This window comes from Saccharomycopsis crataegensis, assembly GCF_037102585.1.
Source record: "Saccharomycopsis crataegensis DNA, jcf7180000000083, whole genome shotgun sequence".
NCBI lineage: Eukaryota > Fungi > Ascomycota > Saccharomycetes > Ascoideales > Saccharomycopsidaceae > Saccharomycopsis > Saccharomycopsis crataegensis.
Genome location: NW_027043828.1, coordinates 313,382 through 340,873, shown reverse-complemented (window position 1 = coordinate 340,873; position 27,492 = coordinate 313,382). Strand labels below are relative to the sequence as shown.

The window sequence follows — 27,492 nt, the reverse complement described above, 5'->3', positions numbered from 1 at the left end:
CATTTGAGTTCAATAAAGGATGCCTTCCAAAAATTAATCGATGTTAAATTAACCAACATTGAAACTGATTTGAATGATAATGATGATATCAACTTCATCAAGAAAGCTTTAATTGAAGCTCAAAACTACTTGTTTATTTCAAATGAAACTATTTGTCTCAAATCCTCACTTATCCCATTATTGAAAGGTCAGCTACAAACTAAGAATGAAAAGTTACGTAATGCATTTATTGATTTTGTCACTAGCCATTTAAGTGTTGACATTGAACAATCCACTTACAAGCCACGCATCAATATCAACAAGAATGATAAAGAAATCCAATTGATTGAGATAAAAGCCTTGGAAACAACCCCCGACTATTTTGTCAATGCTACCATCAAACAAGTGCTTGACCTAGCCCGAATTGAACCAACATCATTCTCAGTGATTAAAAGTGACATGACTAAAAGACCCAATGAGGAGCTTAAAAATCGTTACATTTATGGTTACTTGGAAATGGAACCAGGAAAACAAATCCCGGTTATCCACCAAGACAACATTGTTTCTAAAGTTATCACTAAATACTTACATTGTATCAATTGTGGCTCAATAGAACACACCAGATACAATTGCAAGCAAGCATAAGATGGTGCTTCATGATTTCATATTGAATTTCCTTTGGGGCATATTGGGGTTCATCATATCTGGTTAATTTTTTGCTGCAATAGTCACAATGATTATTTACGTAATTGTGATTTTCAATGCCCAAATGAAAGATGTGAATATTTTGATATTTCCCCGGGAAATGTTGGTTGAATTTTTTGAGGTTATGCCAAAAGTTATCAACTTGTTTCTGATTCACCCCAGTAATATCCTTGAGTGTTTTTGACATCTTGTTGACATCTTGTTTTTCACTTTGTTTTTTACTTCCTTTAGTATGGTCAAAATCCTTAATTCTAATTGGAATGTGTTGTTGATATTTTTCAGGAATCCCTTTTTCAATTGAATTTTTTAAATCTTCAATTCCAATCTTCATAGGCTTCAACCTGATTGTACGTTTCTTTATACCAAGAACTTTTCTGAAATCCCAGTACGCTGTCCGTTCAGCATCTGAGAATGTGCTGCTATTCATAACTTCTAAGGAAATTAAATCATTGGTATTCTCAATGTCATCCGCTAGTTCAAGTAATACCACCCACCAATAATGAGTTTTGATATAGTCATCCTTTGGTGATTTTGTTGGTGATGTTTTTTGAATGATGTTATTGATACTTGATTGGATTTTAAAACGTAATATCTGGTTATATTTAGTGTGATTATCCAAAAACAAATCCTGGAAAATTTTGGCTCTTCGGTGTTGGAGTTGAGACTTTAAATCAATCATTGAGAAACCGCCTTTGTTGTTGTGTGTCTTGAGTGTATTCAAAGAAATAGGTGTATCTTGCTTGACCAATAACTTAATCGATGTGTCAATTTGATTCAACTGATTGGGTAACAAAGGTTGGTGTAGTTCTTTGTAATAGAACTTAGAGGCAATATATGTGTTGAATGCTTCTATTTTTGATTGAATCAGCAAGCTGGTCATGTTTGATAACTTGTACTTGATATAGAGGTCACGCTGCAATGTTTCGGGCCAAAATGTCACTGATGGCCCAATAGTTATCCCCAAATATGTCAATTGAAAATTTTCATCAGCAATCTCAAATGGGAATGGTGACAAAAATGGATAAGTATCAGTTGGTGAATGAATGAATTGTATATTAACGAGTCACAGAGGTTCTAAATAACATGCAAGCCGGGCATTTCATGCCGGTCTTTCTAATAGGTAAGTAAAATACTATAACTTTCTCACAACCTCACACTCCTTGCTTTAAGAATTGAATTCCTTTTTTTTTTAAAGACAAGATTCCTTTTTTTTTTTTCCTTCAAAGTTCGATTTATTAATAAATATATAATTATATATATCTATGTAAAATCTTATAAGCTAATGCTCATTATATATGTTAGGGAAAACCATATCCTATGGTGAAAAACCCTTTAGTGATAATTATTAGTATTTAAATAAAATGTTTTTTTTGTTATTGTTTTTGTTAATTTTTTTTTTTCTTGTTTGTTTTGATCGACTATTCAGCTCCCAGTAGTAATGATATAAATCAAGTTGTTAATTGATGTGTTCCAATCAATTTGGTTATGATATCTTAGGCGTGAGAGTTTGCGTTGATAGCATAGATAGCGGTCGATCTTTTTGATTGTTGATTCTGAATGATTGGGAGCGATTAAGTTATTCCATGCTAATGGAATTGGGATTTTCAATCTTGACCATAACTCGGTTGATAATGGGCATTGAATTAGGAAATGGGTCATTTTGATCTTGACTTGGAGTTCTGGTGATTCATGTTGTTGGTCTTGAGAGACGGTTTCGAGCCCGCAATAGTGACATTTTCTATGTTGGTAAAAAAATTGTTCAGCACCTAAGTGGAATATGTGTATGTTTTCAAAGTAACCAGGGCTATTATGTTGGTATTTGTGGAGTCTCTTCCAGAAAGAGTTTTGTTTCGTTTGGGTGACTTCTTGGATATTGGTTAAAGTGGTGGATAATTTATGTTTATCAATTCTGGCTCTTTTTTTCTTGCTTCCCTGTTTGTGTTCAAACTCCATGACCAGTTTTGGGATCTTCATTTGATAGATAGTTGGTATACCGTCTTGAATGGACTTGGCAAGGTCTGAGTGTTTGATATTCATTGGGTTCAATGTTTGTTGTTGAGATATTGGTTTGGACAATAATTTATACCAAGCCACAAAAGCACATTTTTCCGCTGTGGTGAACATTGGAAGATTTATAACCTGGTTGAGTATGGACCTGCTGTCTCTCTTATTCTTGATATTGATCTGGTCACCTAATATTAACCGCCACCACCTTTTTTTTTTTTTTTCCAATAATTTCGATTTATATTAAATCTCATAAGTATATAATTATATAAACTTGTTCTTGGTTTTGAGGAGGAAAATCTTCAAAAGACGAAGAATTTCAATTTTTTTAAATTAATATTCAACAGTGTGAGATTTCTACTCACTAAAAACCCCCTTTAAGATATTGACTATTTTTATTTTTATTTTTAATATTATTTTTATTTTATTTTTATTTTGTTTTATGGTTATTTTAATTTTTTAGTAGACCGCTGTAATAAGATATAATAATGTTTTCATTGATTGATTAGTCCAATCTGCATTATTTGACCTTCGTACCCTATTATATTTTTCAATGTAATAAGCGAAGCGATCCAATTTTATCATAGTTTGTTTCTGATGTTGATGCAATATGATGTTATCCCATGTTTGAGATATTCCCATTTTTAATATTTTCCATAAGTTTCTTGATACTGTGCAATTTATGTAGTAATGGGTGATGTAGGCTTGCTTGATATGGTCAGGATCCCTGGGGTTGGTGTTCCAATTTTCTGGAGGAAAATTACAAACATGGCAACGGGAATTTGTTGATTTGAACAATGTGAGCCCCAACATCATGAGGTGGAGGTTCTCCATTGAACCCGGTACCCACCTTTTGATCTGGTTAATCTGTTTCCAAAATTTTCTTTGTTGTGGCTCCAGGGGGTATGTGATTTTGGTCAATGTTGTTGATGCTTTGGAGACGTCTCGTTTGAGTTGTTCCTGTTTGCTGCCGTTCTTAAAATCAAAAGTGAACATTTTTTGATGGTGGGCCTTGTATTTCTCTGGTACTGGTTTTGCTAAATTGTCCTGGATATCTTCAATCTTCAATCTTCAATCTTCTGCATCTGTGATACCTTGTTTTTCCCTGGTTCTCTAGATCAAATAAAATCGACCATGATTTGAGGTATTTTTTCTCTTCTAGTGAGAAAATGTTGCTTTTGACAATGTCAGAAAGGGTAATTTTCTTGGTGGAGCTGCCAGGATATGAGAGTTGGTAGCCAAGTAACGGAAAGTACCATATATGTGTTTGGATGGAGTTTCTGTCAATCATACTTCCAATTCTTTGAAAGTGAGATTCTGGATGGAGTTGAGATTTTTGGTATTGATCAAGTAGAGATTCCACTTGGATTTGGGTGTTAATGGCGTATTGGATTTTATATCTCAAGATTTGGTGATATAAATATTTTTCCAGGGATGTTAGTAGTTGGTATATGACGTGTGCGTACCGATATAGGAAGTGGTTTTTGAGATCGAGCATTCCATATCCTCCCATCTGGGTGGAAGTTTTGAGGGTGGAAAGGGATAGGCTGCCAATCCTGCGACAAAGGTGTTGAAATGATTCCTCAATCTTAGTGGTGGTAGAGTTAGAAAGGGGCTGATGCATTGCACGATATAAGAGTTTAGGGATAATGTAAGTATTGTACCCCAATACCTTTTCCGCTAAGCTGAGATGGTGCATTTGTGTGAGATAATATTTGTATTTGATGTTTTTCAATACCTGATCTTGATGTAGTGGTGTGTTTAGTGGAATACCCAAGTACACTATTGAGGGAGTGGAGGTAAAGACAGGGACCTGTTCATAGGGTAGTTTTGTCAAGGGTCCAAAGGTGCGATGATATTCGGCTGTATGGTATAGCTTGGATTTATCGGTGCTAAGGGTACTGCCTGAATATTTTTCAAAGTCCTTGATGTATTGGAGGGTGGTGAATAATTCAGTGTCATCTTTTACAAATATGGTGACATCATCAGCAAATGCTGTGACCTTTATCAGGATATCGGGGTTCATGGGATTCTGGATGGCAAAGTCTTTACCCAGTGGTTGCATGGAAATGGTCAATTCATTCCGGACTTCTAATTTTATGCCATGATTTTTTGTTTGAATATTTTCTAATAAAGGTTGTATGGCCAAGAGAAAGATACTGGGGCTTATTGGATTGCCCTGTAAGGTGCCCGAGGCTAACTTAAATAGCGGACCATGAAAGTTGTTGATCATTATGGAAGCAGTTGCTGATTTCAAGATGTTTATTAGTAATCGGCGAAAATTTGTACCAAGGTTTAGAATTTGGAAGAGGTGGTCTAGGTATGCATGCGAGATACTATCAAAAGCCTTTTGAAAGTCAGCCACAAGGATTTTGGAGGTGCGCAGCAATTGAAAAAGGTTGGATTCTGGTCTCATTGAGTGGAAGACTTCTTTGAAAGCAGCAATTTGCTCGAAGGACGTACGTCCTGGGACGAAACCAGTTTGTTCGGAACCCACAAGCTGAGGGATGAATTTGAGTAATCGGTTGTTTAACACTATAGCGAGGATGCGCATATTAGTGTTAATTAATGAGATTGGCCTATAATTGGGTAAAAACTCTTTATTTTTCCTGGGTTTGAGGATTAATGTAATCAAAACCAGACTATAGTCAATAGGGATTGACCCAGCGGAAAGGATAGTGTTGAATTCTTGGAGGAGGATATGCTTAATGTTTTCCCAGGCTTCCTTATAGAATGTATAAGGGATTCCATCAGGACCAGGCTCACTCTTTGAGTTTGCCTGCCATATTGCGTCCTTGATCTCCAGTTCGATAATTGGGTTATCTAACTGTATAGCTTCGTGGGCCATTAGTTTCCTGGAAGAGATCGTCGTTAGGAGGTATTGGCGAATGGCATTCGGATCATGGTAGTCTTTAGCAGAAAAAATGTCCTTGTAATAGGACGTGGCATGGGCCAATAAATCTTGAATATCGGTGAGTTTCCTATCTCCAGCAATGACAAAAGCATCAATTGGATTTGTGTTTGGGTTCTGTTTAAAAACAGAGTTCAATCTTTCATAAGGGTCAGGTAAAATAGATGGGTCACTGCGTTGGAGAGAGTTCAATGCCGTTTTTGTTAGTGGTGCTAACAGTCGGATCTCTGCAATCAAATGGGATATGGATGGCAATTGTGATAACTTCTTGGAGTTAGCAATAAATGGTATTAGTTGGTTGTGCAATTTGAAACGCTTTGGTCCTAGTTGCACTAAATTAAAGGAGAGGGCAAATTTGATGCTAATTTCGTCATGTGTGGAAATAGTACCAAGGGTATTTGTCTGGCTAAGAGCAGTATTCTCCAACAAACCCTCAGAAATATAAAATCGATCTAAGCGACGATTTTTACCGTTTGAGGCTCGGTTAGTGGAAGGGAGACCTTTGGACAGCAGGAGGTAGAAAGCGTCTTTGAGATTGAAGCATTCAATGAAATCGTTTAGTTTTTTTAGATGTTTCAGAATTTTTTTATTTTTTTTTGATTTTGGAATTTCTAAGATATTGTTGAAATCTCCTCCAACCACTATTTCGATGTGTGAGTTTGGGTATTTGATAGCCAAATGGCCCAACAACTCACCGAGTAGCTGGTGCAACTGGGAATGAATAGTCAATTGGGCTTTTTGTTGTCCAGTTGGGTTGTATAGGTTTATCAAAAATAATAGAGTTTTGCCATCATTCCAAGATATTACTAGATCAGTAAGGTATCCGGTTAGATGTGACTCAAGTTTATCGGAAATGAAATTTTTTAGTATTACCGTGCCCATGGAGGGGATATTTCTCAATAGTATAGCCGCTCGAGGGTAAGGGGAATTATTTACATGAAAGGAATGTTGATGGAAGTTTCGGATCAAAGCCTCACAGTCTTTCGGAAGTTCTTGAAAGAAAAGGATGTGCTGTTTGTTGTATTTGGAGAGGTGATGTTGGGAGGTGAAATGATATCTCTGAATATTTTGAGATATTAGATTGAAGGATTTCTTATGGGTAGTCATGATTAATTGGATTCATTTATGCTGATATCTGATATCAGCTCATCATCGTCATTATCATCATCATCATTCGGATTATCCAGGGAGTCAATTTCAATGTGATCACTCTGGTGATCATCTGGTTCATAATCTGAGTCATCATCGTCATTGCTTGAATAGTGTTCATCGAGGAAAGCCAGTAAATTTACCGGTTCTCCATCATGTTTGTCGGCTTTCAGGCTTCCCTTAGTCAGCCGTTCCAGGTCTTGGTTGCTCTGGTGAACAGTTGTATTTTGAGATGTCCTCCGGGTCTTAGAACTCAGGTTATGAGAACTCTTGTTAGGAGTGGAGGAGGGTTCCTTGGCTGGAGTTTTTGGCGCGAGAATTGGGGAGGTGTCATGTTGAGAATAGATGGTGTTGGATTTTGTGGTTGAATGGGATGAGACTGGGGATAATGGTTTTGGGGATGAATGTCTTGGTTGGGTAGGATTGGAACTGGTAAATGATGGGGATGTATTTGTGGATGATTTTTGGGGTTTCTCAGTCTTTTGAGATGGCTGGTTGGTGTTGTTCCCTTCAGCTTCCACGCCGGGTTCCGTAATATCCAATTCCGAAGTATCTCCAGCTAAGACATTGAATGGGTTTTGCCCAACCTGCTTATCTGGAACTTGTCTTTGGGAACGGTCCTTTCTGTTTGGTTGTAGTTTTGAGTCTCTGTTCAAAATGGTTCTCTTCTTTCCAGTAACAACTTTGAAGGAGCTATTTGCTTCATGTGCAACATTTTGATTCAGGGATTCTTTTTGTGGGGTGATCTTGGTTTTCTTAGAATGACGTTTAATTGGGCATTCTGGTCCAATGTGGCCTGGTTTTTTACAGATGATACAGTTCCGCTCAGGACAAGAGAACTTGGTATGCTTCCTGGAACCACAGCTAGTACAGTGGAAACAATGGGTCAAGAGTTTGATTTTCAAAATCTTGGATGAGATAATTGGTAGTTCTGTATCTTTTTCCAAGTTTATCATACCATAGAATCTATTTCTTTGGAAGGGGTCAGATGTTATGCAAGCTTGCAAATCAACAAAATTAAAGGCATCGTATGGGATCTTATGTTGTTGGAAGTGGGACTCCAATATGTCGTTTAAAGCATCTCTGTTACTAGTTTGGACTTCGATTTCAATAAAATGACGTTCAACATATTCGTCAATCACAATTTTGGGTTTATAAGTTGTGGTTTCAGTGCTTATTTGTAAAAACTCATTGATATGATTGATGAATGATATTTTTCTTTTTTTGAATTTGTCGTCTGGCAGAGGGAAATCAGGGAAAAAACTTCCAGGAATGACAATTTCATTTTCATCAGAGTTGATATAAATGACTTCCTGGGAATGTCTTAAATCATACTCCAATTTTGTTCTTTGATGACGTTCAGTTTCCTCGATGTTCCCAGATTCAAGGAGCTGTTGTTGTTGATTAGCTAGGTCCATCAAAGCGAATTTAATGAGAGCCAATTGGATTTCTGCGGAGCTTCCTTGCATCAATGGTTTTGGGATTTTGAAATGCAAATTACCTTGGTTCAATTTGTAAATTTGTCTGAAGAGCTGTAATTTTTCATTGGTGGTAAGACCTGCAAGACGTTTCATTTCCATGTCAATCTTTGTTCTAGATTGTTGGCTAAAGTACTCAACAATGAACAAAGTATTATGATATTCCATCATTCTGTCTGGATCATCTGGACGGATTTTATATAGTGTAGATTGATAAATATGATCATTATTGTTGTAGCATTCAATGAAGTGCTCCAACACTTCCCTGTAGTAGAACTTGAGGTCCTTGATGAGGAAAGGCCAGTAAAACGCGTTAGCGAATTTTCGGAAAAGAGGGTCATTTTCCCTGTCGATTTCTTTCCTCCCATTAAAGGGGTTGACCGTGGTCGTAGAAGAATTTTTCATTTCTTCTGGGGCAAGAGTAGAAGCGACAACGGAGGCGAAGGAACGGGCGGAGGTGGAACTAATAAAGGCGTTTTGGGTTTTTTGGGTTTTTTGTTTTTTTTCAGATTGGTTTTCAGTGGAGTTTTCTACGTTTTTTTCGGAGTTTATGGTGGATTTTTCATTTTTTTTGGTGTTTTTTTTTTCCAAGTTCGCATCCTCAACTTCTCCATGTTGAGGGGCCGTTGCGTGCTTAGGTGATTGATTACCTAATAATGCAGGATCGATTTGATTAGCAATCGAAGAATAAATTTGGGTTGCGGCGGGCAGATTTGGGTTTTCTACCGCGTTTTCCTCATCCCTTGAATCATTTGAAGAATAATCGCTTCCATAATTGGAACTTTCATCGTCAAAAGATTCATCTTCGTCATTTTCCGGTGGTTTTTCGACGCTGTTTTCATGAATTTCAGCGTTTTTGTTGTCACGACCTTGATGGTCGCCTTGAGAAGACATATCGACATTATCAGCCACGGAGGGGGATGAATCTCTAGTAAAGGACTTTGGGGGATCATTTGTAGGATCAGTTGAGTAATTAATACTTTGTTTCTTATAACTATCAGGACTTGACCACCACTTGATTCCAGAATCTAGTGTGCCCTTGCACACTGATTGTAACACAAAACTAACGTCCGCCGGCCTAGTATAGTGGTCAGTACGAGTCGTTGTGGCCGACTAGACCCAGGTTCGATTCCTGGGGCCGGCAATGTAATAGAACCACATATACGGTGACTAACTTTTTTGCACTATTTCTATTTCAAATCCCTAATTTTAAAATTATTCTGCTTACATCTAGAGTTTCTTACAGCGATGTTTGTGTTAGAAAAAGAGTTGTAATATAAGCTTGGTTTCATTAATCGACTGATTGAGAGTCTTATACCATAATTCGACCTACCAATGGTTGTGTCGAATGAAATAAAATAAATTGTTAAACGTAATATTAACTTGATTTTTTATTAAAATAGTATATAGGGAATGAGGGGTTTAGTACATCTTCAAATAGATAATGAGTATAGAATAGTAGTTATGAGATAAGGAATAAGATAAGAAATAATTGATTAGGTAATGAATGAACAATACTGGTGGTATATGTTACATTAAAGTAAGTTTATATACTGTGTAAAGGCTTAAGCGTATCCTCTAAAATAAGAATAATGAAATGGAAAAACGAGAAAGATCTCTCTATTTAAGTAGTTCGATCTTCTCTTACAACTATCTAATAGTTCTAAAAGATAATAGAAGATAATAGAAGATGATAGGAAGAAATAGAATATCCTGGCATGTGCAAGAACCTAAAAGGGAATTCTTCGAAGGGCTACGAAGGATCATTAGTGAAATAATGCATCCTAGAAGTTGTAATGATCTATGTATTGATCTACCTTTTACTCTTTTCCCATTCCATTATTCCACCAATCCTGGTCTCTCTATTATTTCTTATCTCCGACATCTTCATTTACTTCTTACTCTTTTCATCTTGTTGTCCCATTTCCTTTTCTCACCGATAAATAGGGTTTATTTCACTTATTCTTTTATTTTGTTCTACTTTAATATACATTAACTATCACGTTCCGTTTTAAAATACGTAACCAAAACCATTACAGAAGTGGATTAACAATAGTATAATGATGCCTTGAGCATGACCTATGCTGCAAGAGTACTGAAACTCACACATTTTATATAGAAACTTCATAATCAAGCCAAATTGATATAGACTATGTTAAAATTTGTAATTTATATCTTAAACGTTTAAAATTCATTATATTATCAAGATAAACAGCTGCAGATGCTGAATCCTTCAATATATTTTTGAAATTCATAAAGGGAAATAGGAAAAGGTAATTTCCACAGACTTACATAGAAGAAACATTAAAATAATTATAAAACTGTCTTGAATGATAATATACACCACTCAAACCCAATACAGCTATTAATATTAGGACTCAAAAAAAAAATGAAATTAATTCCAAAAACATAAGGCTAAAGGTATAATATAAGTATGACCTCATGGTACTCAACAGATTCCATGAATGTGGTATAAGATAAATAGCAAGTAGTAAAACTAGCATGACGTAATAGAAACTAGTAATTTTTGGCACCACTACAACTGTGGTAGGTTAGTTCACTTAGTCATCAAAGGAGCTTCCACTTCTCTTGGAAGGAAGTTTATTATTTAGGGATCGTGTGATCCTGTAGTGTAGTTCAATCTTTAGAGAAACTTAGACAGTCAATCAAATATATTAGTTACTATCTCGTTATACTACTACTTATGGACCTCAACCTCTGTTGCTTGTAATGGATGAGTCTGATTCCTCTGCTTGTGGCACTGGCGAAGCACATTAATAACAATGAAATGTGTCGGGACCCACCAAGGCGGTACATATTCATTGAAGAATGAATTAGGAAGTAATTACATCATCATTGACGAATGATGAATTGTTATAACAATACTTGGGCCCTGAATGTTAGATGGACTGGAGTCAGCAGACTCCAAAATGTCCGGAATCCAGTCCAGGTGGATTCCGGACACTCTCGCAGCTACTGACTCAAATGGAGCTCTGTAAGCTGAGATTCCCAGTGGCTCTCGGCAAAAGGGAAAATAATAAACAAAAAAAAAGATAATAACATGTGGTTTATGTAGTGATGATGAGGATGCTTGCTGAATAATGTAGTATATATATTATTTAGACACAACCATGATGTATTACTATAAACTGCAACTCTTATTCATTAATGATGACCAATTGCAAATTTCTTGGGATAATTATTGTCCTTCTGTATCGATAGAAGTATTACAAGCAATTTGAGGATTTCAGTTGCGAAATATTTGATAATAATGGTATATGTAACTATACATTTTTTGAATTAGGTGGCTACAATTCAGGAGGCTTAGGAGCGAATTTTGTTGAAATGTAGCTCTTAGTACAGTGCAAGCTCCAATAGTCTGATTTTGTCTATCACTTAACTTAAGGGTACTTTATGTGATTTTGTGTACTATGGTGAAACAATGTTTTTCCGACAAGAAAAACGCCGGACACCTATACACAATAATTACCTCTTCTGATAAAAGTGCGCTCTGTTTTCACAAGTTCGAGATCCTACAATCAAGGGGTCTGTAGGTCATATACTAGGAACCAGATCATTAGATCTCTACTAATAAATATTATAGTCGTTGCTATCAAGATTATATTTACAGCCATTATTGGTTTAAGGTTGCTAGGTGTCGTGCTGTTTGTCCTTACTACTGTCCTTATATTTAACTTTATTATCTAAAGTGTTTGTCATTATACGTGAGTGCGTTTGTTTCGTCTTTATATATTAAAGTACTTTGTAGACCTGTAGAATTCTAACAAATTTACTATCTATAGAGGTGTAAAAATAAGGCAAACAGGAAGCCCTCAGACAGCAACTTCAATGAGGAGGTGGGTGCTGTTTTACAAAATCATGCATGTCGAAGAACCAATGCATGTAATTTTAGCACTAATAAAAGGCCGGGTAATTTTTAATTGATTTATCTGTCCTAGATGTAAATATCATCGCTTTGATTCATCAGTCACTGTGGCCGAGTGGTTAAGGCGATGCCCTGCTATGATTTAAACTGTCAAGCTGTTAGGCATTGGGATTTTCCTTCGCAAGTTCGAATCTTGTCTGTGACGATATTTTTTGTGTGCTCTCTGCGCACCACAACTCTTTTTTTTTTCTCCTTATTCAAACCCGATGTCATCTCTCAACAATTGTCGTGATTATTTGTAGAGAAAAAATCTGGTATTATTGTCACGGTGTATTTTTCTACGTATTTTTTACCATATTTTGCATTCATTCACTTTCTAGCGTTATATCTTACTGCACGAAGCGTTCAACATTCCCTATTTATTAATATTTACATTTTTTATGTGTACTTTATAGAGCTATACACAGAATTTGTATTTTGAGTAAATGAGTCCCACATAAGGAAAGTCATATAAGCTTGGTACGTCATCAAAATTCCGTGTTTTAGTATGAATTCACGTTTTGTTGTATTGCCCCTATACTATTATGACAGTGGTACTTCGCCTCTATTTTCATTAATAATAGCTTCTATAAATTTTTTGATGCTTTAAATCCAATGTAAAAAAAATTAAATACCATCAGATTGCATTCTTTCTGTTTGCATATTGTAAAAGCTGCATATGCTATAGATCTGTACTTGTGATACTATCTAATTAACAGACAGAAACTGATTGATTTATTAAATAGAATCTCAGTTTGAGTTACTGGCCTCGCTTATATTAACTGCTTTTTATTAGGATTTAGACTCTTGTTTAATCTTCTGTCACATTTTCTTTCTACAGCTCAGTAAATGAAAGTAACAGGAAATAGCATTTTCATTTCATGTATGTATTACTAATTTTTTTATATTTTTGCTGTTGTAGCAACTTTACAGACGAGTCTGGTACCTAAGAAAGGCGTAATTCTATTACGATATAATATTTACTAGTCAAAAATGTAAGTCCCTTAGTTACTGTTAGCGTCCAAGAATTTTTTTTTTAAATTTTTCAACGTATTGGATGTTATTTTTCAGTATCTCTCTCATTCATCAGGGTGTAGGATGTTTGTTCAGAATATCTATTATTATCATTTTACATTTTTTTTTCCTTCAATGTATTGGTCATAGAGCTTCCTTTTCACTTGTAAATAGATATACGTACTAAGGAACTACACATTACATATTGACGAGCCGAAGAAGTCCTGATGATATGCAAGCTAAGAACTTTGACATACCTAAAATCGAAAGCGAGAAATTCAGAAACATAAATTAACAAGGAAAAAAATACAATGCAATTATAAGATTCAGCTCAAATCAACAATCAATCACCAAGTTGGGAGCTCAGCTAAATAGTGTAAAAATAATCTCGGAGAGAGCAATTTCAATAAGTATTAGCAAAAAATAAAAATAATAAAAATCAATAAAATAATAAAAACCAAGTAAAAAAAGTAAACCAAATAATTCCAATTAATAAGAATCAATGAATGAATGAATGAATTGTATATTAACGAGTCACAGAGGTTCTATAATCCGGGTAACGGACAATATTATATTTACCTATGATGAATGGGTAGCACAATGCCTTACTGTTATATTATTGGATCATGGTTGGGTTGAATCCTGGTTACCAACGGTATGGTACCATACGAAACCATGATCTGCATTACCTCATCGAGGTATCACTTTATGTCCCACCGCTTATCTCTTATCCTTGTCGTATCGCCTTATGTTTAGCCTTTTATTCCCAGAACGGGTCCAACACCCCATTATTAGTTTCAATCATTTTATTTATTTAAGGATTCAACATTCCTCTTGTTTTCACCTTTATTTAGTTTAAGAGAAGGATCATCTTTGTGATCACCTAATTTGAATCTTCTTGGTCGAGAACAATCATCGACAAGAAGCAGAGTGTAACATTTGGTAGCACCACTAGGTTTAAAATGAATAACGCGGAACGCGAAAAGTTGTTGTTGAACAACATGCCGGTCTACGACGGATCCGACGACCTATCATTGATTCTCTCTTGGATGGATCACTTTAAGATTATTATGCCCAAACTATCCGGATCCCGAGAGGAAAAACTCCTTTTGATTTCGGTGAAACTCCGGGGGGATGCGATGACCTGGTATGCGAAGTTTTTAGCCACGGCTGACGAAAAGTCAACCGACTCCGATCTCAGTGACATGCTCACCAGTTTCAGAGCCTACTTTTTACCTGCAAACTTCCAGCAGATGCTTCTCAATCAACTCGCAGAATTGTCACAAACCACGTCCGTCAACGCCTACAATCGGAGCTTCGACCGTTTGGTTAATCAATTAGACAACCCAAACCCCGCCCATCTCTTGGCCACCTACATACAGGGGCTCAAGAGAGACATGAGAATTCATGTTGTCGCTAAGGAGCCCCGCGGTTTTATGGAGGCTCAACGTTATGCTGACATCCTCGATATGGCTTCTTTCGGCGCGCCCTTGGCGATGAAGGTTTTTGCTGGTACTCGGACCCAACCATCATACCGATCAAGCATGAGGGAGACCCCTCCGAAGAGGACCCGTATCAACGCATTACCTCAATCTCAAGGACCTAGGGGTCCAAGAGGCCCAAGAAGGGTTTTGCGCTGCTACTTATGTCAGGAGGAAGGACACATGGTCCATCAGTGCTCAAAACTTCGTGATGCTCAAGCCGCCATTAAATCTGCAGACTTAAGGGACGAAGAACCTTTCCAAGATATTGCCATGGTTGAAGGGCCAAAAAACTGGTAAGCCGACACAACCCAGAGCCCGTTGTGTTGGCTAGTATTACCACTACTGCTGACCCTCTCAACCTACCCCTCATTACTATGAATGTTAAGGTAGGTTCAATCAATGTAACCGCCCTATTAGACTGTGGCGCAACTGCTAATTACATTAAAAAGAGCACCATGGAAAAGTTAGGACTACAAGAAATTCCGTTAAAGAGAAGTCGTCGGGTGTTTGACGCCTTTGGGAAGCCACATGAACGGTTGGCTTATTGGTCCAATGTTGACATGTGTATATCACGCAATACATGTCAGATCGATTACAACTTCAGAGGGTTCGTCACCCAGAACGTAGATCAGGAAGTCATTTTAGGACTCCCTTTTTTTATACAATTTTATCAGGAATTGTTACCATTATTTCAAGAAATTAAAGAGAACAAAAATCAAACCAATAACCTGCTTACTCTAAATCTCCTATCAGCTGAGGAGACTAACCGGCTCTTAAAGAGTAAGTCAACTGAATGTTATTTGGCTTTGGTCAAAATGGTCGCGGATGACCACGTGACTACAGAACAAGAAAAAGTTCGAACTACAAAAGAAGAAGAAATTTTTAAACAATATGCAGACGTTTTCCAATTGAAGTTACCAGAAGGAGGATCTAACTTCACCAGAGTCAAACACGAGATACATGTGTTGAGCGACTCCAAGGCACCATTCAAAGCTCCATACCGACTCTCACCTCAAGATCGAGCCGAGCTCAAGACGCAGATTAATGAACTACTCCGGCAAAAGTTAATATTTCCGGTTGCGTCTCCTTATGGAGCCCCAGTGCTTTTTGTTAAGAAGAAGGACGGAACGAAACGGCTCTGTGTGGATTACCGAGGCTTAAATGAGATAACTATCAAGTCAAGATTTCCACTACCAAGAATAGATGACCTACTCGACCTCATCAAGAACGCCAAAATATTTTCCAAGCTTGATTTGGTTTCCGGTTATCATCAAATCGCCATCAGCCCAGCTGATCGGCACAAAACCGCCATGGTCACGCCGTTTGGCCAATACGGTTGGAATTGTATGCCGTTTGGCCTCACGAATGCTCCTGCCACGTTCCAACTGGCTATGAATGAATTACTTTTACCGCTTGAAGAATTTTGCGTCGTCTACTTAGACGACGTATTGATTTTCAGCACAAGTGAGGCCGAGCATCGTAAGCATATTGATGTTGTGATATCTACCCTCCAAAAAGCTGGTTTAATTATTAGCAAACGCAAATCAGAATTCTTTTTGGCTAAAGTCTCGTTCCTTGGTTACCAGATCGATGCCGCCGGTGTTCATGTGGAGCCTGGGAAAATTGAAGCTATCCAACGATTTACGGTATCCACCCCGGAAGAAGCTCATTCTTTTATAGGATTAGCCAGTTATTACCGCCGTTTTATTGAGCACTTTGCCGAATTAGCCCGCCCTGTCCATCAATATGTCAACGGGAAGATAGAATACAGTGACGAGGTAAAGAACGCGGTTGGCGAGTTAAAGCGGAAATTGATTTCTGCTCCGGTCCTTATGAATTTCGACAGTACCAAGCCACTCCGAGTCACAACCGACGCCTCTGGTTTTACTTTAGGCGCCGTGTTGGAACATGTGGCCCCGAATGGAAAAACAGAGGGTGTGGTGGCCTACTTTTCGAAGGGCCTTATCGGGGCTCAACTTAGGTACCCAGTCAGGGAGAAGGAACTTTTAGCCATCATTGAGTCATTGAAGAAGTGGCGTCACTACCTCGTCGCTCCATTTGAAGTGGTAACTGACCATCATTCCCTCACCTACCTCAATTCCGCCAAGAATGAAGGCAATCAAAGATTGCTCAGATGGCAAGATTTCATTGCGGACTTTAACTTTACGGTGAAATACCGTCCCGGAGTTACCAATAAAGCTGCTGATGCTTTATCGCGAATGAAAATCAATGCCATGACTATTGACTCGGTTGGTGAAGACGAATATAAGGCTGATGCTTATTTTTCCGAAGTATGGAAGGTCCTTGACGGGGAATTGGAGTGTCCGAAAGAACTAAAATCCATTATTCAACGGTATCAGTTTGCTGAGTTGGCAGGACGCCGACAAATCATTTACCAAATGACTCCGATTGACAAACCCCGGCTTTGTGTGCCTGGAGGGAAAACCAGATACCGGTTATTGCAAGGCGTCCACACGGCCGAGGCTGCGCTTCATATGGGTACGACCAAGATGCTATATCAGTTACAGGAGAGTGGGTTCTACTGGCCTAAGATGCTTAAGACTATTGCCCTGTTTGTCAAGAAGTGTGATATTTGTACGAAGGTAAAACCCACGAATAGACGCCCGGAGGGAATGCTACAAACCCCAACGATTCCTGCCCAGAGATGGTCTAACCTTACTATGGATTTTATAACAGGTTTTACTCCGAGCCGCGGTTTCGATTCAATATTCGTGGTGGTGGATAGACTTACCAAAAGAGCAGTGTTCGTGCCTCATAAGAAAACCGATGATGCCGAAGCGGTTGCTAATTTATTTATGGATTATGTTGTCCGAGACCATGGCCTTCCAATGTCCATCATTTCTGATCGAGACCCACTCTTCATCAGTCACATGTGGAAGACCCTTACCAAAATGTTAGGTGTTTCCCAGGATCTCTCCACCTCTGGCCACCCCGAGACAGATGGCCAGACCGAACGACTCAACAGGGTATTGGTTCAATTGATGAGAACGTTGGCTGCTTCTCACGCGATTGAATGGGCTAAGTACTTGGGCATGGCACAGTTTGCCTACAACTCTCAGTACCAACTGGCTATTAGAACCACACCGTTTTTTGCTGATTTGGGCTATCATCCAAGATATTGGCAAATCATTCATGATATTCCATTGGCCACCGCGATTGGTGATGACTCTATGATTGGGGGGTACGAATTTGTTCATCGGCAAGAAAGGATCTTGGAATCAATTCAAGTACAATTAGCCGATACTCAAAAGGAGACAACAGCGAAGGTGAATAGAAAACGCTCCGACGTGGAATATAAGGAAGGAGAATATGTGTTATTACACCGCCACGCGTTCAGAACAGCCCGAACTAGCAAGCAAAAGTTCTTACCGCCATTCCAAGGTCCGTATAAAATCGTCAAGGTACTAAATAACACCGCCTTCCAAATCCAAGTCTCAAGCAGGAAGATAATTACTGCCAATATACAATGGGTGAGGAAATATCACGCTATCCACATGATACTACCAGAAGTGGAAAGCGACCCGTGGTACAAGGAAAACATATCGGAAATCCAAATGATTGTTGATCTCGAAAAGGACTACGCCCTTGTCATGTACCCAGGGAAGGCAGACCCAGTGCCTGTCCCCGAAACTTGGATCCGTTTAATTCCTCATGAGAAACGGATTACACTCCTCGACGAGCTTGATGACTTTTTGGCTAACAATAATGATCGAGACGACTCATTCTCCGAGGGGGGATAATGTTATATTATTGGATCATGGTTGGGTTGAATCCTGGTTACCAACGGTATGGTACCATACGAAACCATGATCTGCATTACCTCATCGAGGTATCACTTTATGTCCCACCGCTTATCTCTTATCCTTGTCGTATCGCCTTATGTTTAGCCTTTTATTCCCAGAACGGGTCCAACACCCCATTATTAGTTTCAATCATTTTATTTATTTAAGGATTCAACATTCCTCTTGTTTTCACCTTTATTTAGTTTAAGAGAAGGATCATCTTTGTGATCACCTAATTTGAATCTTCTTGGTCGAGAACAATCATCGACAAGAAGCAGAGTGTAACACTTACTTCCATCAGTCACTGTGGCCGAGTGGTTAAGGCGATGCCCTGCTATGATTTAAACTGTCAAGCTGTTAGGCATTGGGATTTTCCTTCGCAAGTTCGAATCTTGTCTGTGACGATATTTTTTTATTTGCTTTACGGACTCCATAAAATTTTTTTCCAAAAAAAAAGTGAAAAGTGCCGGGTAATGTACCACTTTGTACTCTATAGAACGATTAATGTTATGTCAAACCAATATATATATAAATTAGTTAGTTGCTCTGAAGATATTCAAAAAAAAAAAAAAAGAAGAGAAGACAGTAAATCGTTATGGCCCAAAGAGAGGATGAAGCTATTGTAATAGACTCTGGTTCAGAATCTGATAGCGGAGTTCAAGTGCTCAATAGTTTGCGGCTGGTGGAAGAAGTGGCAAGTGAAAGTGATGGTGAGCAGCATGATGATGGGGTTGAGATCTTGAGGGTGGTAGAAGCCCCTCCGAATCTAGGACTACACAGACCTCCCATTAATGGTAGAAACGTAAATACTGATGAGCAGCGCCGTCAGCGAAGGAGAAACCGAAATATTATCCATAGAGGCCCCACGAATGATAACGAAAGTGATGATGAGGTCCAAGTGTTGGGGCAGCAGCGAGCAACGGTACAGTTTCAAGACACCCCAATATACTTCCCCGGAGGAATATACTTTGACCATGATACTGGAGATCGTGGTAGAGATGAGGAATTTGTACCCGAGGAAGAGCTGTTAACAACTAGGAGGTTTAGAGATTACCAGACCGGACGCATACAGCGAAGAATGAACACAAGACATCGTAGACCGAACCAGGAACCGAGAAGCGGTTTCCAGAACTTTATGCATAGCGCACTAAATGGACTATTTAGAATGGGGTTCAACATTCCTGAGCCTAGGTTTGGAGATCAAAATTCAAGGGATGATATTAGTGAAGATATTTGGCATCAAGTTGACATGATGGAGAGCCGAGAATTGCAACAGAAATTTGACACACAAAAGGAACATGCATCGAATTACATCAAAAGGGCTGAGGATAGCGTGAAGGTCCTACCAAAAGGATATACCAGTACGATCGACAAAAATAGCGAGTTGCTCTGTCCGTTATGTGGGGTGATATTGGGAGCGGGAATTTGTGATGGTTATTCGACATTGATTCAGTTAGAAAAGCAAAAGAAACAAAACAATTCAGGACATGTGCTCGTGGACTATGACAATGAGAAGATGTACCATAAATCGATCCAAGAGTTTGGCTGTCAAGCACCGTACCAGCTCCTACCTTTCATCACAGAGACAGATATCAAATTAAGTCGGAAAATATACTATGCCAAGTGTGGCCACGTTTTTTGTGGCCGTTGTGTACAAAGAGTAGCATCTAGACCTATGAGAGAGTCAAGGAAAAATGCCAAAGCTCCTAAAAACATCCACAATCCAACGGTATACGCTCCCAGCAAATGCGTTGCTGACAACTGCAAGGCCAAGCTTGTTGGCGGCCGTTTTGTTGAAATCTATACCAATCTTTGAAATTGAAACCAATGTACTATAATTTTACTTCAAACCACAACGACATAGTCAATTGTAAGCAGAATATAATGCCAAATAGTATGGTAGCTTGTCTGTGCTAATTATAAAATATAATCACGAGCCCTGACTGGCATGCTCGGGCAGTAACAAGAAAAAAAACACAAGAAAAAAAATGAAAATAGAACACGGTTGTATCAAGGTCACACCGGTTGTAGTGGCGACACATATCGAAGACGAGGACCATTGATCAGTGATCTGATTATAATTAAGGATTTATCTGTTGCAGCGCCTGGTCATTTTTTTCACCCCGTTTTTTTCTTGTGTTTTTACTAGTTGAAATCCTGTTGGATCACTAATAGTGTTATATTTGTTGATAGTGAGCTTGTTATCTCGTCAGTCTTTTTAGCATCATCAACATCATTGTCGAAGGAAGAAAGAGAAGCACTTTCATTAGTAATATTTGAAGAAGCAGAATAAGAGGAAAAAAGCCGCTAATTCATTCCTTTAATACAGTACCAGAAAAATAACAGTTTATACATAATCGCCATCCATTTGACAGGCATTATTTATTTGTTTTCTTTTTTTTTTTTTTTTTTTTTACATTGTCCCGCCAATAGTTTGTTTATTATTTTACCAACAACATGTCCAACAGAACAACTAACCAGGGTAAGTTGATCAAATTCGAAGACACTTCTCAATGCTTTGAAGTATTTTCATGCTCATTTTATTTTTCTGTGGTTTACTAACAAATCTTTTTAGAGGATGCTGCAGTGGAGTTCTTGGTGGACAAGATCACCAACAATGAAACTAACATCAGTCAAGCTATGGTAGTTAGAGAATATAGAAAGATCGGGGAAGGGGCTTTTGGTACTGTTGTTCAGGCTCAATTGCATCCATATGAATCATATACTCAGAAAGACTCTGACAAATGGGCAGGCCCCTTTGCGATAAAGCGCGTACCAGCACAAACTGAATATAAATCGAGAGAATTAGAAATATTAAGAATAACCAACCATCCAAATGTCATCAAATTGATGTACTTTTTCAACTACAAAAGTCCACAGGATCATAAGGTGTATCAGCACTTGGCAATGGAATGCTTGCCAGAAACATTACAGTTAGAAATTAGAAGATTTACCAGTGTTAAGCAGTCATTACCTTTAACACATATCAAAATATATTGTTACCAAATAGCCAGAGCAATGTTATACTTGCATGCTTTGGGGATTTGTCACCGTGATATAAAGCCATCAAATATTCTTGTCGATCCAAAATCAGGGGTATTGAAAATTTGTGATTTTGGATCAGCGAAAAGATTAGAACCAAACCAACCATCGGTCGCTTATATATGCTCGAGATATTACAGAGCTCCAGAATTAATCGTTGGATGTACCATGTATACTACTCAGATCGACATTTGGGGTCTTGGTTGTGTCTTGGGTGAGATGTTTTTGGGTAGAGCTGTATTCCAAGGGTCGGATCCAACTTTGCAATTGAGAGAGATTTCTAAATTGCTTGGCCCTCCAGATAAAAGATTCATTTTCAATTCGAATCCAAGATATCCAGGACCGTTGTTCTCAAAGCCTTTGTTCACCGGTAAGGTTATAGATAGATTCCAGAAAGTTTTCCCAAATGCCACAGATGAAGGGTATGATTTATTGTTGAGTGTTCTCCAATATGATCCTGCTAAGCGAGCTACCCCAGTGGAGATCATGGCTCATTCATTCTTTGATGAACTAAGAAGTAAAGATTTTGTGTGGTATGCTAGAGGCTCTGGAGATGTTGCTTCACCAGCCCCAAGTTTCTTCAATTTCAGTTCATTTGAGTTGGATCTCATTGGAAAGTTATTGCCTAAGATCTATCAATTTCAACAATAGAGAAGATTCTGTGTTGTTTTGTTTTTCTTAGTTATGTTTATTTGTTGCTGCTGTTTATACCTTTGATGACTATATTTTTTACTAGTTTGAACAGCAGGTTTCTCCTCCCCTCTTTTATAATCTTCTTTTTTCACATCGCCTTTTGTTTTTTTCACCCAATAATATTTTTATCATAATCTTTTTGCGAGAGAGATCTCTGTTTGTGCTTACACGTCCATATTGAAGTTATCTACAGTTAATGATGAGTTAAGGATGTATTAGTATGTTCTTTCATTATTTGTTTTACTTCAGGTTTAGAAACGGTGCATTCACATTATCCTCGCCAAATAGAAGATTCTCACAACGCTATTGATGCCCATTTTTTTCTTTTTCTTTTTTTGCCTTTCTGTTATCAATCACTCATCCTCCTTTTATTAACTATTATTTTATTGATTTTTGTCCTCCTTTTTTTTTATATATATATATTTCTTTTCTTATATTCATACCTTTCATTTGAAACCATTTTTTTCCACTGTTTTATTAATATAAACCATAATCCTTAATTTATACATAAAGTGTTTTCTAAATGCATTGGTCAATTGAAATGAATCAAATTCCTTGTCTTTTTTGAATGTTACTTGTTGAAAATTAAATCTGACTGTTTATTAGCAAATCAAACTAGTATTGATATCCAAAATATTTGCACATCAAAGCATTTCCTATCCATCGATATTTCACCTATACCTACCTTTTGATTCTCGTACTTGTCGAACTCCCATCCTTCATTTTACGTAACTTAGGGTTTAAAGGGGTAATGTATTCGACATCTGGGCTGGTTATCCCTCCCAACTGAGGTGAATCATTATGATTGGATAAAAAGATCCTGGGGATCGAGAGGTTTGGCGTAGTAAATTTGGGTGTTTTCAATCGACAATGATCATCGGTGGAATTTTGTCGATTATCCATGTTCTTTCTTTCATCAGTTTCTAACGGCGGTGAAAAGTAAGGCCTTGCCTTGTTACCGTTATGATTTCTATTATTATTTTCTGCAACTTGATTATTACTCAAGTCAGTGTAATCCAAATCTATTAGATTGACCCCATCAACGGTTCTTTTCCACCCATTGCCCCCAACAAAAATATCATCGATACATTCTTTTGGATTGAACTCATTTGGTCGCTCATCCCATGGTACTTTAAATGTCTTATAGTATAATTTGGTAATGATGTCAACATTGTTGATATTGGAATTCTCTCCAATATTAATCGTGTTTTCGAACTCATCATGAAGCATTGATTTACTAATCGAATTGGAACTTCCGTGCTTAGATGCCTTTTCACTGATCGAAAGCCCTTCCAGAAACTTTGAGCCAGTTTTTCCCCTTTCGCTTTTCATTGAGGATATGTTATCACCATGATGGCTCCAATTGGATGCTAAATAATCCAGAGTTTCATCTTGAATACTCAGATTCTTGGACATGGTTTTTTTAAGATGAGCACCATCATTGGCAGACAAAGTGTTATTAGCTGGCACCAGAGATTCGTACACCCCGTTTTTGATGAAGTCACGGTTCAGAAAGTCTTGATAATGCCCTTTAACAAGCTCTAGTTTAATGGCCACACTGAGAATAGAGTTGATTTTCGACTCTTGCAAAAGGTATTTATCAATTGACAAGTTGTTAGAATGGGAGAAGCTAAGCTTATCGCAATCGAAGTTCTTGAAGATGTAATCAACAAGATTGATCTTTACTTGTCCTAAAAATGTCTTTTTCTCCTGATTATGGACAATTTCTTGGGATTTCCCCTCACCAACAGCGCTATTGTCGGTTGTGGTATTGGCCTCGACATAAATATCCAAAATTAAAAACCGATCTTCTAGCTGGATAAACCGGTTGCGTATTTTTCTATTAGTTTCGAATTTCACTGCAGGAACTTTCTGGGATATATCAAACTTGACTTTATGATTATCAATTGTCTTGGGGACGGTGGTGCCTTTGAAAGAGTTTCCAAATATCGAAGAATTATAGCTGCTGTCCCCTGTCAGAGGGTCCGCACTACTAGTGAAACCCCTTGAAGATTTCTCCAATGTCGAGGAAGCCGATCTAATTCCCAGAGTTGACAAAAATCCCGAGGAAGGAATAGCAGAACTTGAAGTAGAGAGTGGTTTGCTGATAGGATGCGATGCGGAGTCTTTCACTGCCCATTTGACATAACACAACCCGGTGAGTTGTGGGAGGTTCGTAAGGTCCATCACCGAGAATGACAAATCGAACCTCGTCTTCCGCGACTTCTTTGATGACAAATTGCTTAACATTGGGCGATATATCTATACATGTCTTATTCGGTTGTTATCACTATGGCAGGTTAATTAGAATATTTTTGACGGCAATGATGGGATATAATTCACGTGACCAAATAAAGCGAATTTGGCAACGCCCAAAACGCCTGCGGTGCCAAATTGTTTTGGCGCCGATGAGCTGCCAAACAAGCTATTTTATTACCAATGGAAGAGATTGAGGGATATGATATCGTTGAAGGTCAGTGCCAGGACATTGACCATCGAGGACTAGTATATCCTGGGCTCGAAGAGGATCGGAAACCAGTGAATTTGGACTACTTGTTGTGCCCAATTTGCAAAACGCCGTTTGTCAAGCCCCACGTTACCAAGTGTGGACATACCTTTTGTGGTGATTGTATCAGGGAGGCGTTAGTAGCCACCAAATACACTTGTCCCTTGGATAAGACTCTGTTATTAGCGGAGGAACACAGTGGGAATTCCCTGATTTTTTTTGATAAGCCGGTGCAAGTGACCCCGGCACCGCTTGTTTTGAAGATTCTCTCGGATGACTTGGAGGTGTTATGTATCAATTCCAAAAGAGGTTGTCAATGGCGTGGAATGAGAAGTGATTTAAAAAACCATGCAGTAAATACCTGTGGGGAGACCAGAGTGTTACATAAAGGAGTATTGGTAAGAAAAAGCCTGTTTGAAGAAGGAAAGGTAAAGTTAACAGAGGATAGTGAGCTTCCAGAAGAGGAAACGGATGATACAGTATATTGTCCTAATAGTGATCTAGGATGTCGCTGGGTATATAAAATTCTCCAGGATGACAATCAAAAACTTGACCAGGTCATATCGGAGCATACAGCGTCACTTTGCAAATTTGAAAAAATTGGTCAACGATTAAAACAGCAGGACGAGAAGTTGGAAAACTTGAGCCGTCAAAATACTCAGATACAAAACAAGTACCAATGGATAATAAATTCTATTCCGTATTTGCACGAGAATAAAGAATTTGTCAATAATGTTGACAGATTGAAGTGTCTTGGTGAAAATCCTGATGGCTCAGATCACCAACCACAGAAGTGTCAATTGACAAGTGACGAATCATTATACATGAAACAGCTCCTAGTTGACAATTACCAATTGGGAGAGAATATTACCTATTTAATGGCATCAGTAACTAATCTACAAATGCAGCTAAATCACTTAGCTTTTTCTCACAAACAGCAGCTTTTGAATAGTGAAAAGCAACGAATGCAGACGTTTCAGCATCGCTTGGGCAGTGAAAGAAGTAGTTCTTTGAATAGCAGTGACACTGATTTGGACAGCGAACACACCAGAGTGAAACTTTGAAATAACACACTCTCTCTGTTGTGTTGTGGAGCGGCAGGCTCTCTCCGGGACGGAGGTCCGACACGGCAGATATTTTTCAGTGAACGAGGAAAAAAAAAAAAGAAAAATAGAAATACATACATACCTATAGATATACTGGATCGATTGCTGTCGAAGACTGTATTGCCAAAGCACAAGCGAACCAGGAAAAGATGGGGATTTTTATTCAGAACCTTGAGAATCTCAAGAATTACAAGTATCAAGGGGAGGACCGATCAATTGTCACCAAGTACTTTCTCAAACCGTACTGGTGGAGCAATTTTGTTAAAGTATTCCCCCACTGGTTTGCTCCAAATCTTGTTACTTTGTCAGGGTTTGGATTTATTGTGGCCAATATCTTGACCTGTTTGTACTATGATCCATATTTAGACAACCCAGATGTCCCAAGTTGGACAATTGTTTCGTATGCCATTGGGCTTTTCATGTACCAAACTTTTGATGCTTGCGATGGGATGCAAGCAAGAAAAACTGGTCAATCTGGGCCTTTGGGTGAGTTATTTGACCATTGTGTCGATGCTTTGAACACCAGTTTGTCGGTGATCATCTTTGCCTCGGTGACCAAGATGGGGTACGGTTGGATGTTCATTATTTCTCAATTCGCGGTTTTGGCTAATTTCTACTTGAGTACCTGGGAAGAATATCATACCCATATCTTGTTTTTGTCAGAATTTTCTGGGCCAGTTGAAGGGATCTTAATGATTGTTATCCTTTATCTTGCCACCGCTTATTATGGATCCCTGATTTGGACTGTTGAATGGTTCAGAGTGAACTTGGTTTCATTCCTTCCATCTGGCTTGATTAATATTCTTTCATACCTTGGGTTTGTCCAATTGACTATTGATCAGGAAGGGTTGCTTTCTGCTTTTGCCTCGGTCGATGCCAGTTCAATTTATATAATTTTGGGAAGTGGTTCATTGTATTTTAACATCATTTCTGCATACAACAACGTGAAGAGAATCTATGCCAAAAATAAATCTATTGATTATTTGAAAGAATCCCATAAAGCAATTAAAGGTCTCGTTCCATTTGCCATGTATTATGCGTCGGTGGTAGCTTTCCTTATTGTTTCTACTCCTCATATTTTCACCAATACTAGTTCATTTTTGCCATTTGTGCTTCAAATCGGTACCTCGATGGCTTTTACTGTGGGAAGAATCATCATTTCCCATTTGACTTTGTCAGAGTTCCCTCACAGATTGCCTACTTTGTACCTCCCAACTTTGCAAGTTGCCGCCTATGGACTAGTGAAATTCTTGAACTGGAGCAGTGGTGTGGGAATTGCGTTGGATGTTGCGGTGAATAACATTGCTTGGGCAGGGTTTGGTATTAGTATGGGTATCTACGGATGCTTTATTGCCGAGATCATTACAGAAATCAGTTCATTCTTGGATATTTGGGTATTAAGAATCAAGCACCCAAAGAAGCTTGATTGAAGTTGGATGCTGATTGAATTTTATGAAACCAGGGGAGGTTTTGATTTAGATGTTGATATTTATTAGATGTTTGATGTTTTTTTTTATTAGATATTGATATTCTTTTGATATGTGTTTGATATTTGAAAAAAATTTAGGAGATTAAAGAAAATATTCGTTGATTTTAATATATTGTATTATACCATTTATACACTGTAATCACCGCACGTATGATTACAACATCTAAGGGTTTGTGGTATGATGCTTGATAGTATTGTGAATAG

The 27,492-nt window shown here is 38.1% G+C and overlaps 5 protein-coding genes across 5 annotated transcripts; 4 read left to right on the top strand and 1 right to left on the bottom strand. All coding sequences in view use genetic code 12, as the record gives it.

Annotated features, from left to right (window-relative positions):
* Positions 1 to 19,047: 19,047 nt before the first annotated feature.
* Positions 19,048 to 20,268, top strand: SLX5 (SUMO-targeted ubiquitin ligase complex subunit SLX5; the record flags this gene model as incomplete). Its single annotated transcript, XM_064996580.1, has 1 exon — positions 19,048 to 20,268. One exon carries the CDS (start codon positions 19,048 to 19,050, stop codon positions 20,266 to 20,268), a length of 1,221 nt encoding a protein of 406 aa, XP_064852652.1.
* A 641-nt stretch (positions 20,269 to 20,909) lies between these two features.
* Positions 20,910 to 22,145, top strand: DASC09_029760 (GSK family serine/threonine-protein kinase; the record flags this gene model as incomplete). The annotated part of the gene is made up of 2 exons (XM_064996579.1): positions 20,910 to 20,934; positions 21,028 to 22,145. The coding sequence occupies 2 exons, from the start codon at positions 20,910 to 20,912 to the stop codon at positions 22,143 to 22,145; spliced, it is 1,143 nt and encodes a 380-aa protein (XP_064852651.1).
* Positions 22,146 to 22,868: 723 nt separating this feature from the next.
* DASC09_029750 (uncharacterized protein) lies at positions 22,869 to 24,437 on the bottom strand (the record flags this gene model as incomplete). Its single annotated transcript, XM_064996578.1, has 1 exon — positions 22,869 to 24,437. One exon carries the CDS (start codon positions 24,435 to 24,437, stop codon positions 22,869 to 22,871), a length of 1,569 nt encoding a protein of 522 aa, XP_064852650.1.
* Positions 24,438 to 24,626: 189 nt separating this feature from the next.
* DASC09_029740 (RING finger protein) lies at positions 24,627 to 25,757 on the top strand (the record flags this gene model as incomplete). The annotated part of the gene is made up of 1 exon (XM_064996577.1): positions 24,627 to 25,757. The coding sequence occupies one exon, from the start codon at positions 24,627 to 24,629 to the stop codon at positions 25,755 to 25,757; it is 1,131 nt and encodes a 376-aa protein (XP_064852649.1).
* Positions 25,758 to 25,948: 191 nt separating this feature from the next.
* Positions 25,949 to 27,229, top strand: DASC09_029730 (diacylglycerol cholinephosphotransferase; the record flags this gene model as incomplete). Its single annotated transcript, XM_064996576.1, has 1 exon — positions 25,949 to 27,229. The coding sequence occupies one exon, from the start codon at positions 25,949 to 25,951 to the stop codon at positions 27,227 to 27,229; it is 1,281 nt and encodes a 426-aa protein (XP_064852648.1).
* Positions 27,230 to 27,492: the final 263 nt, after the last annotated feature.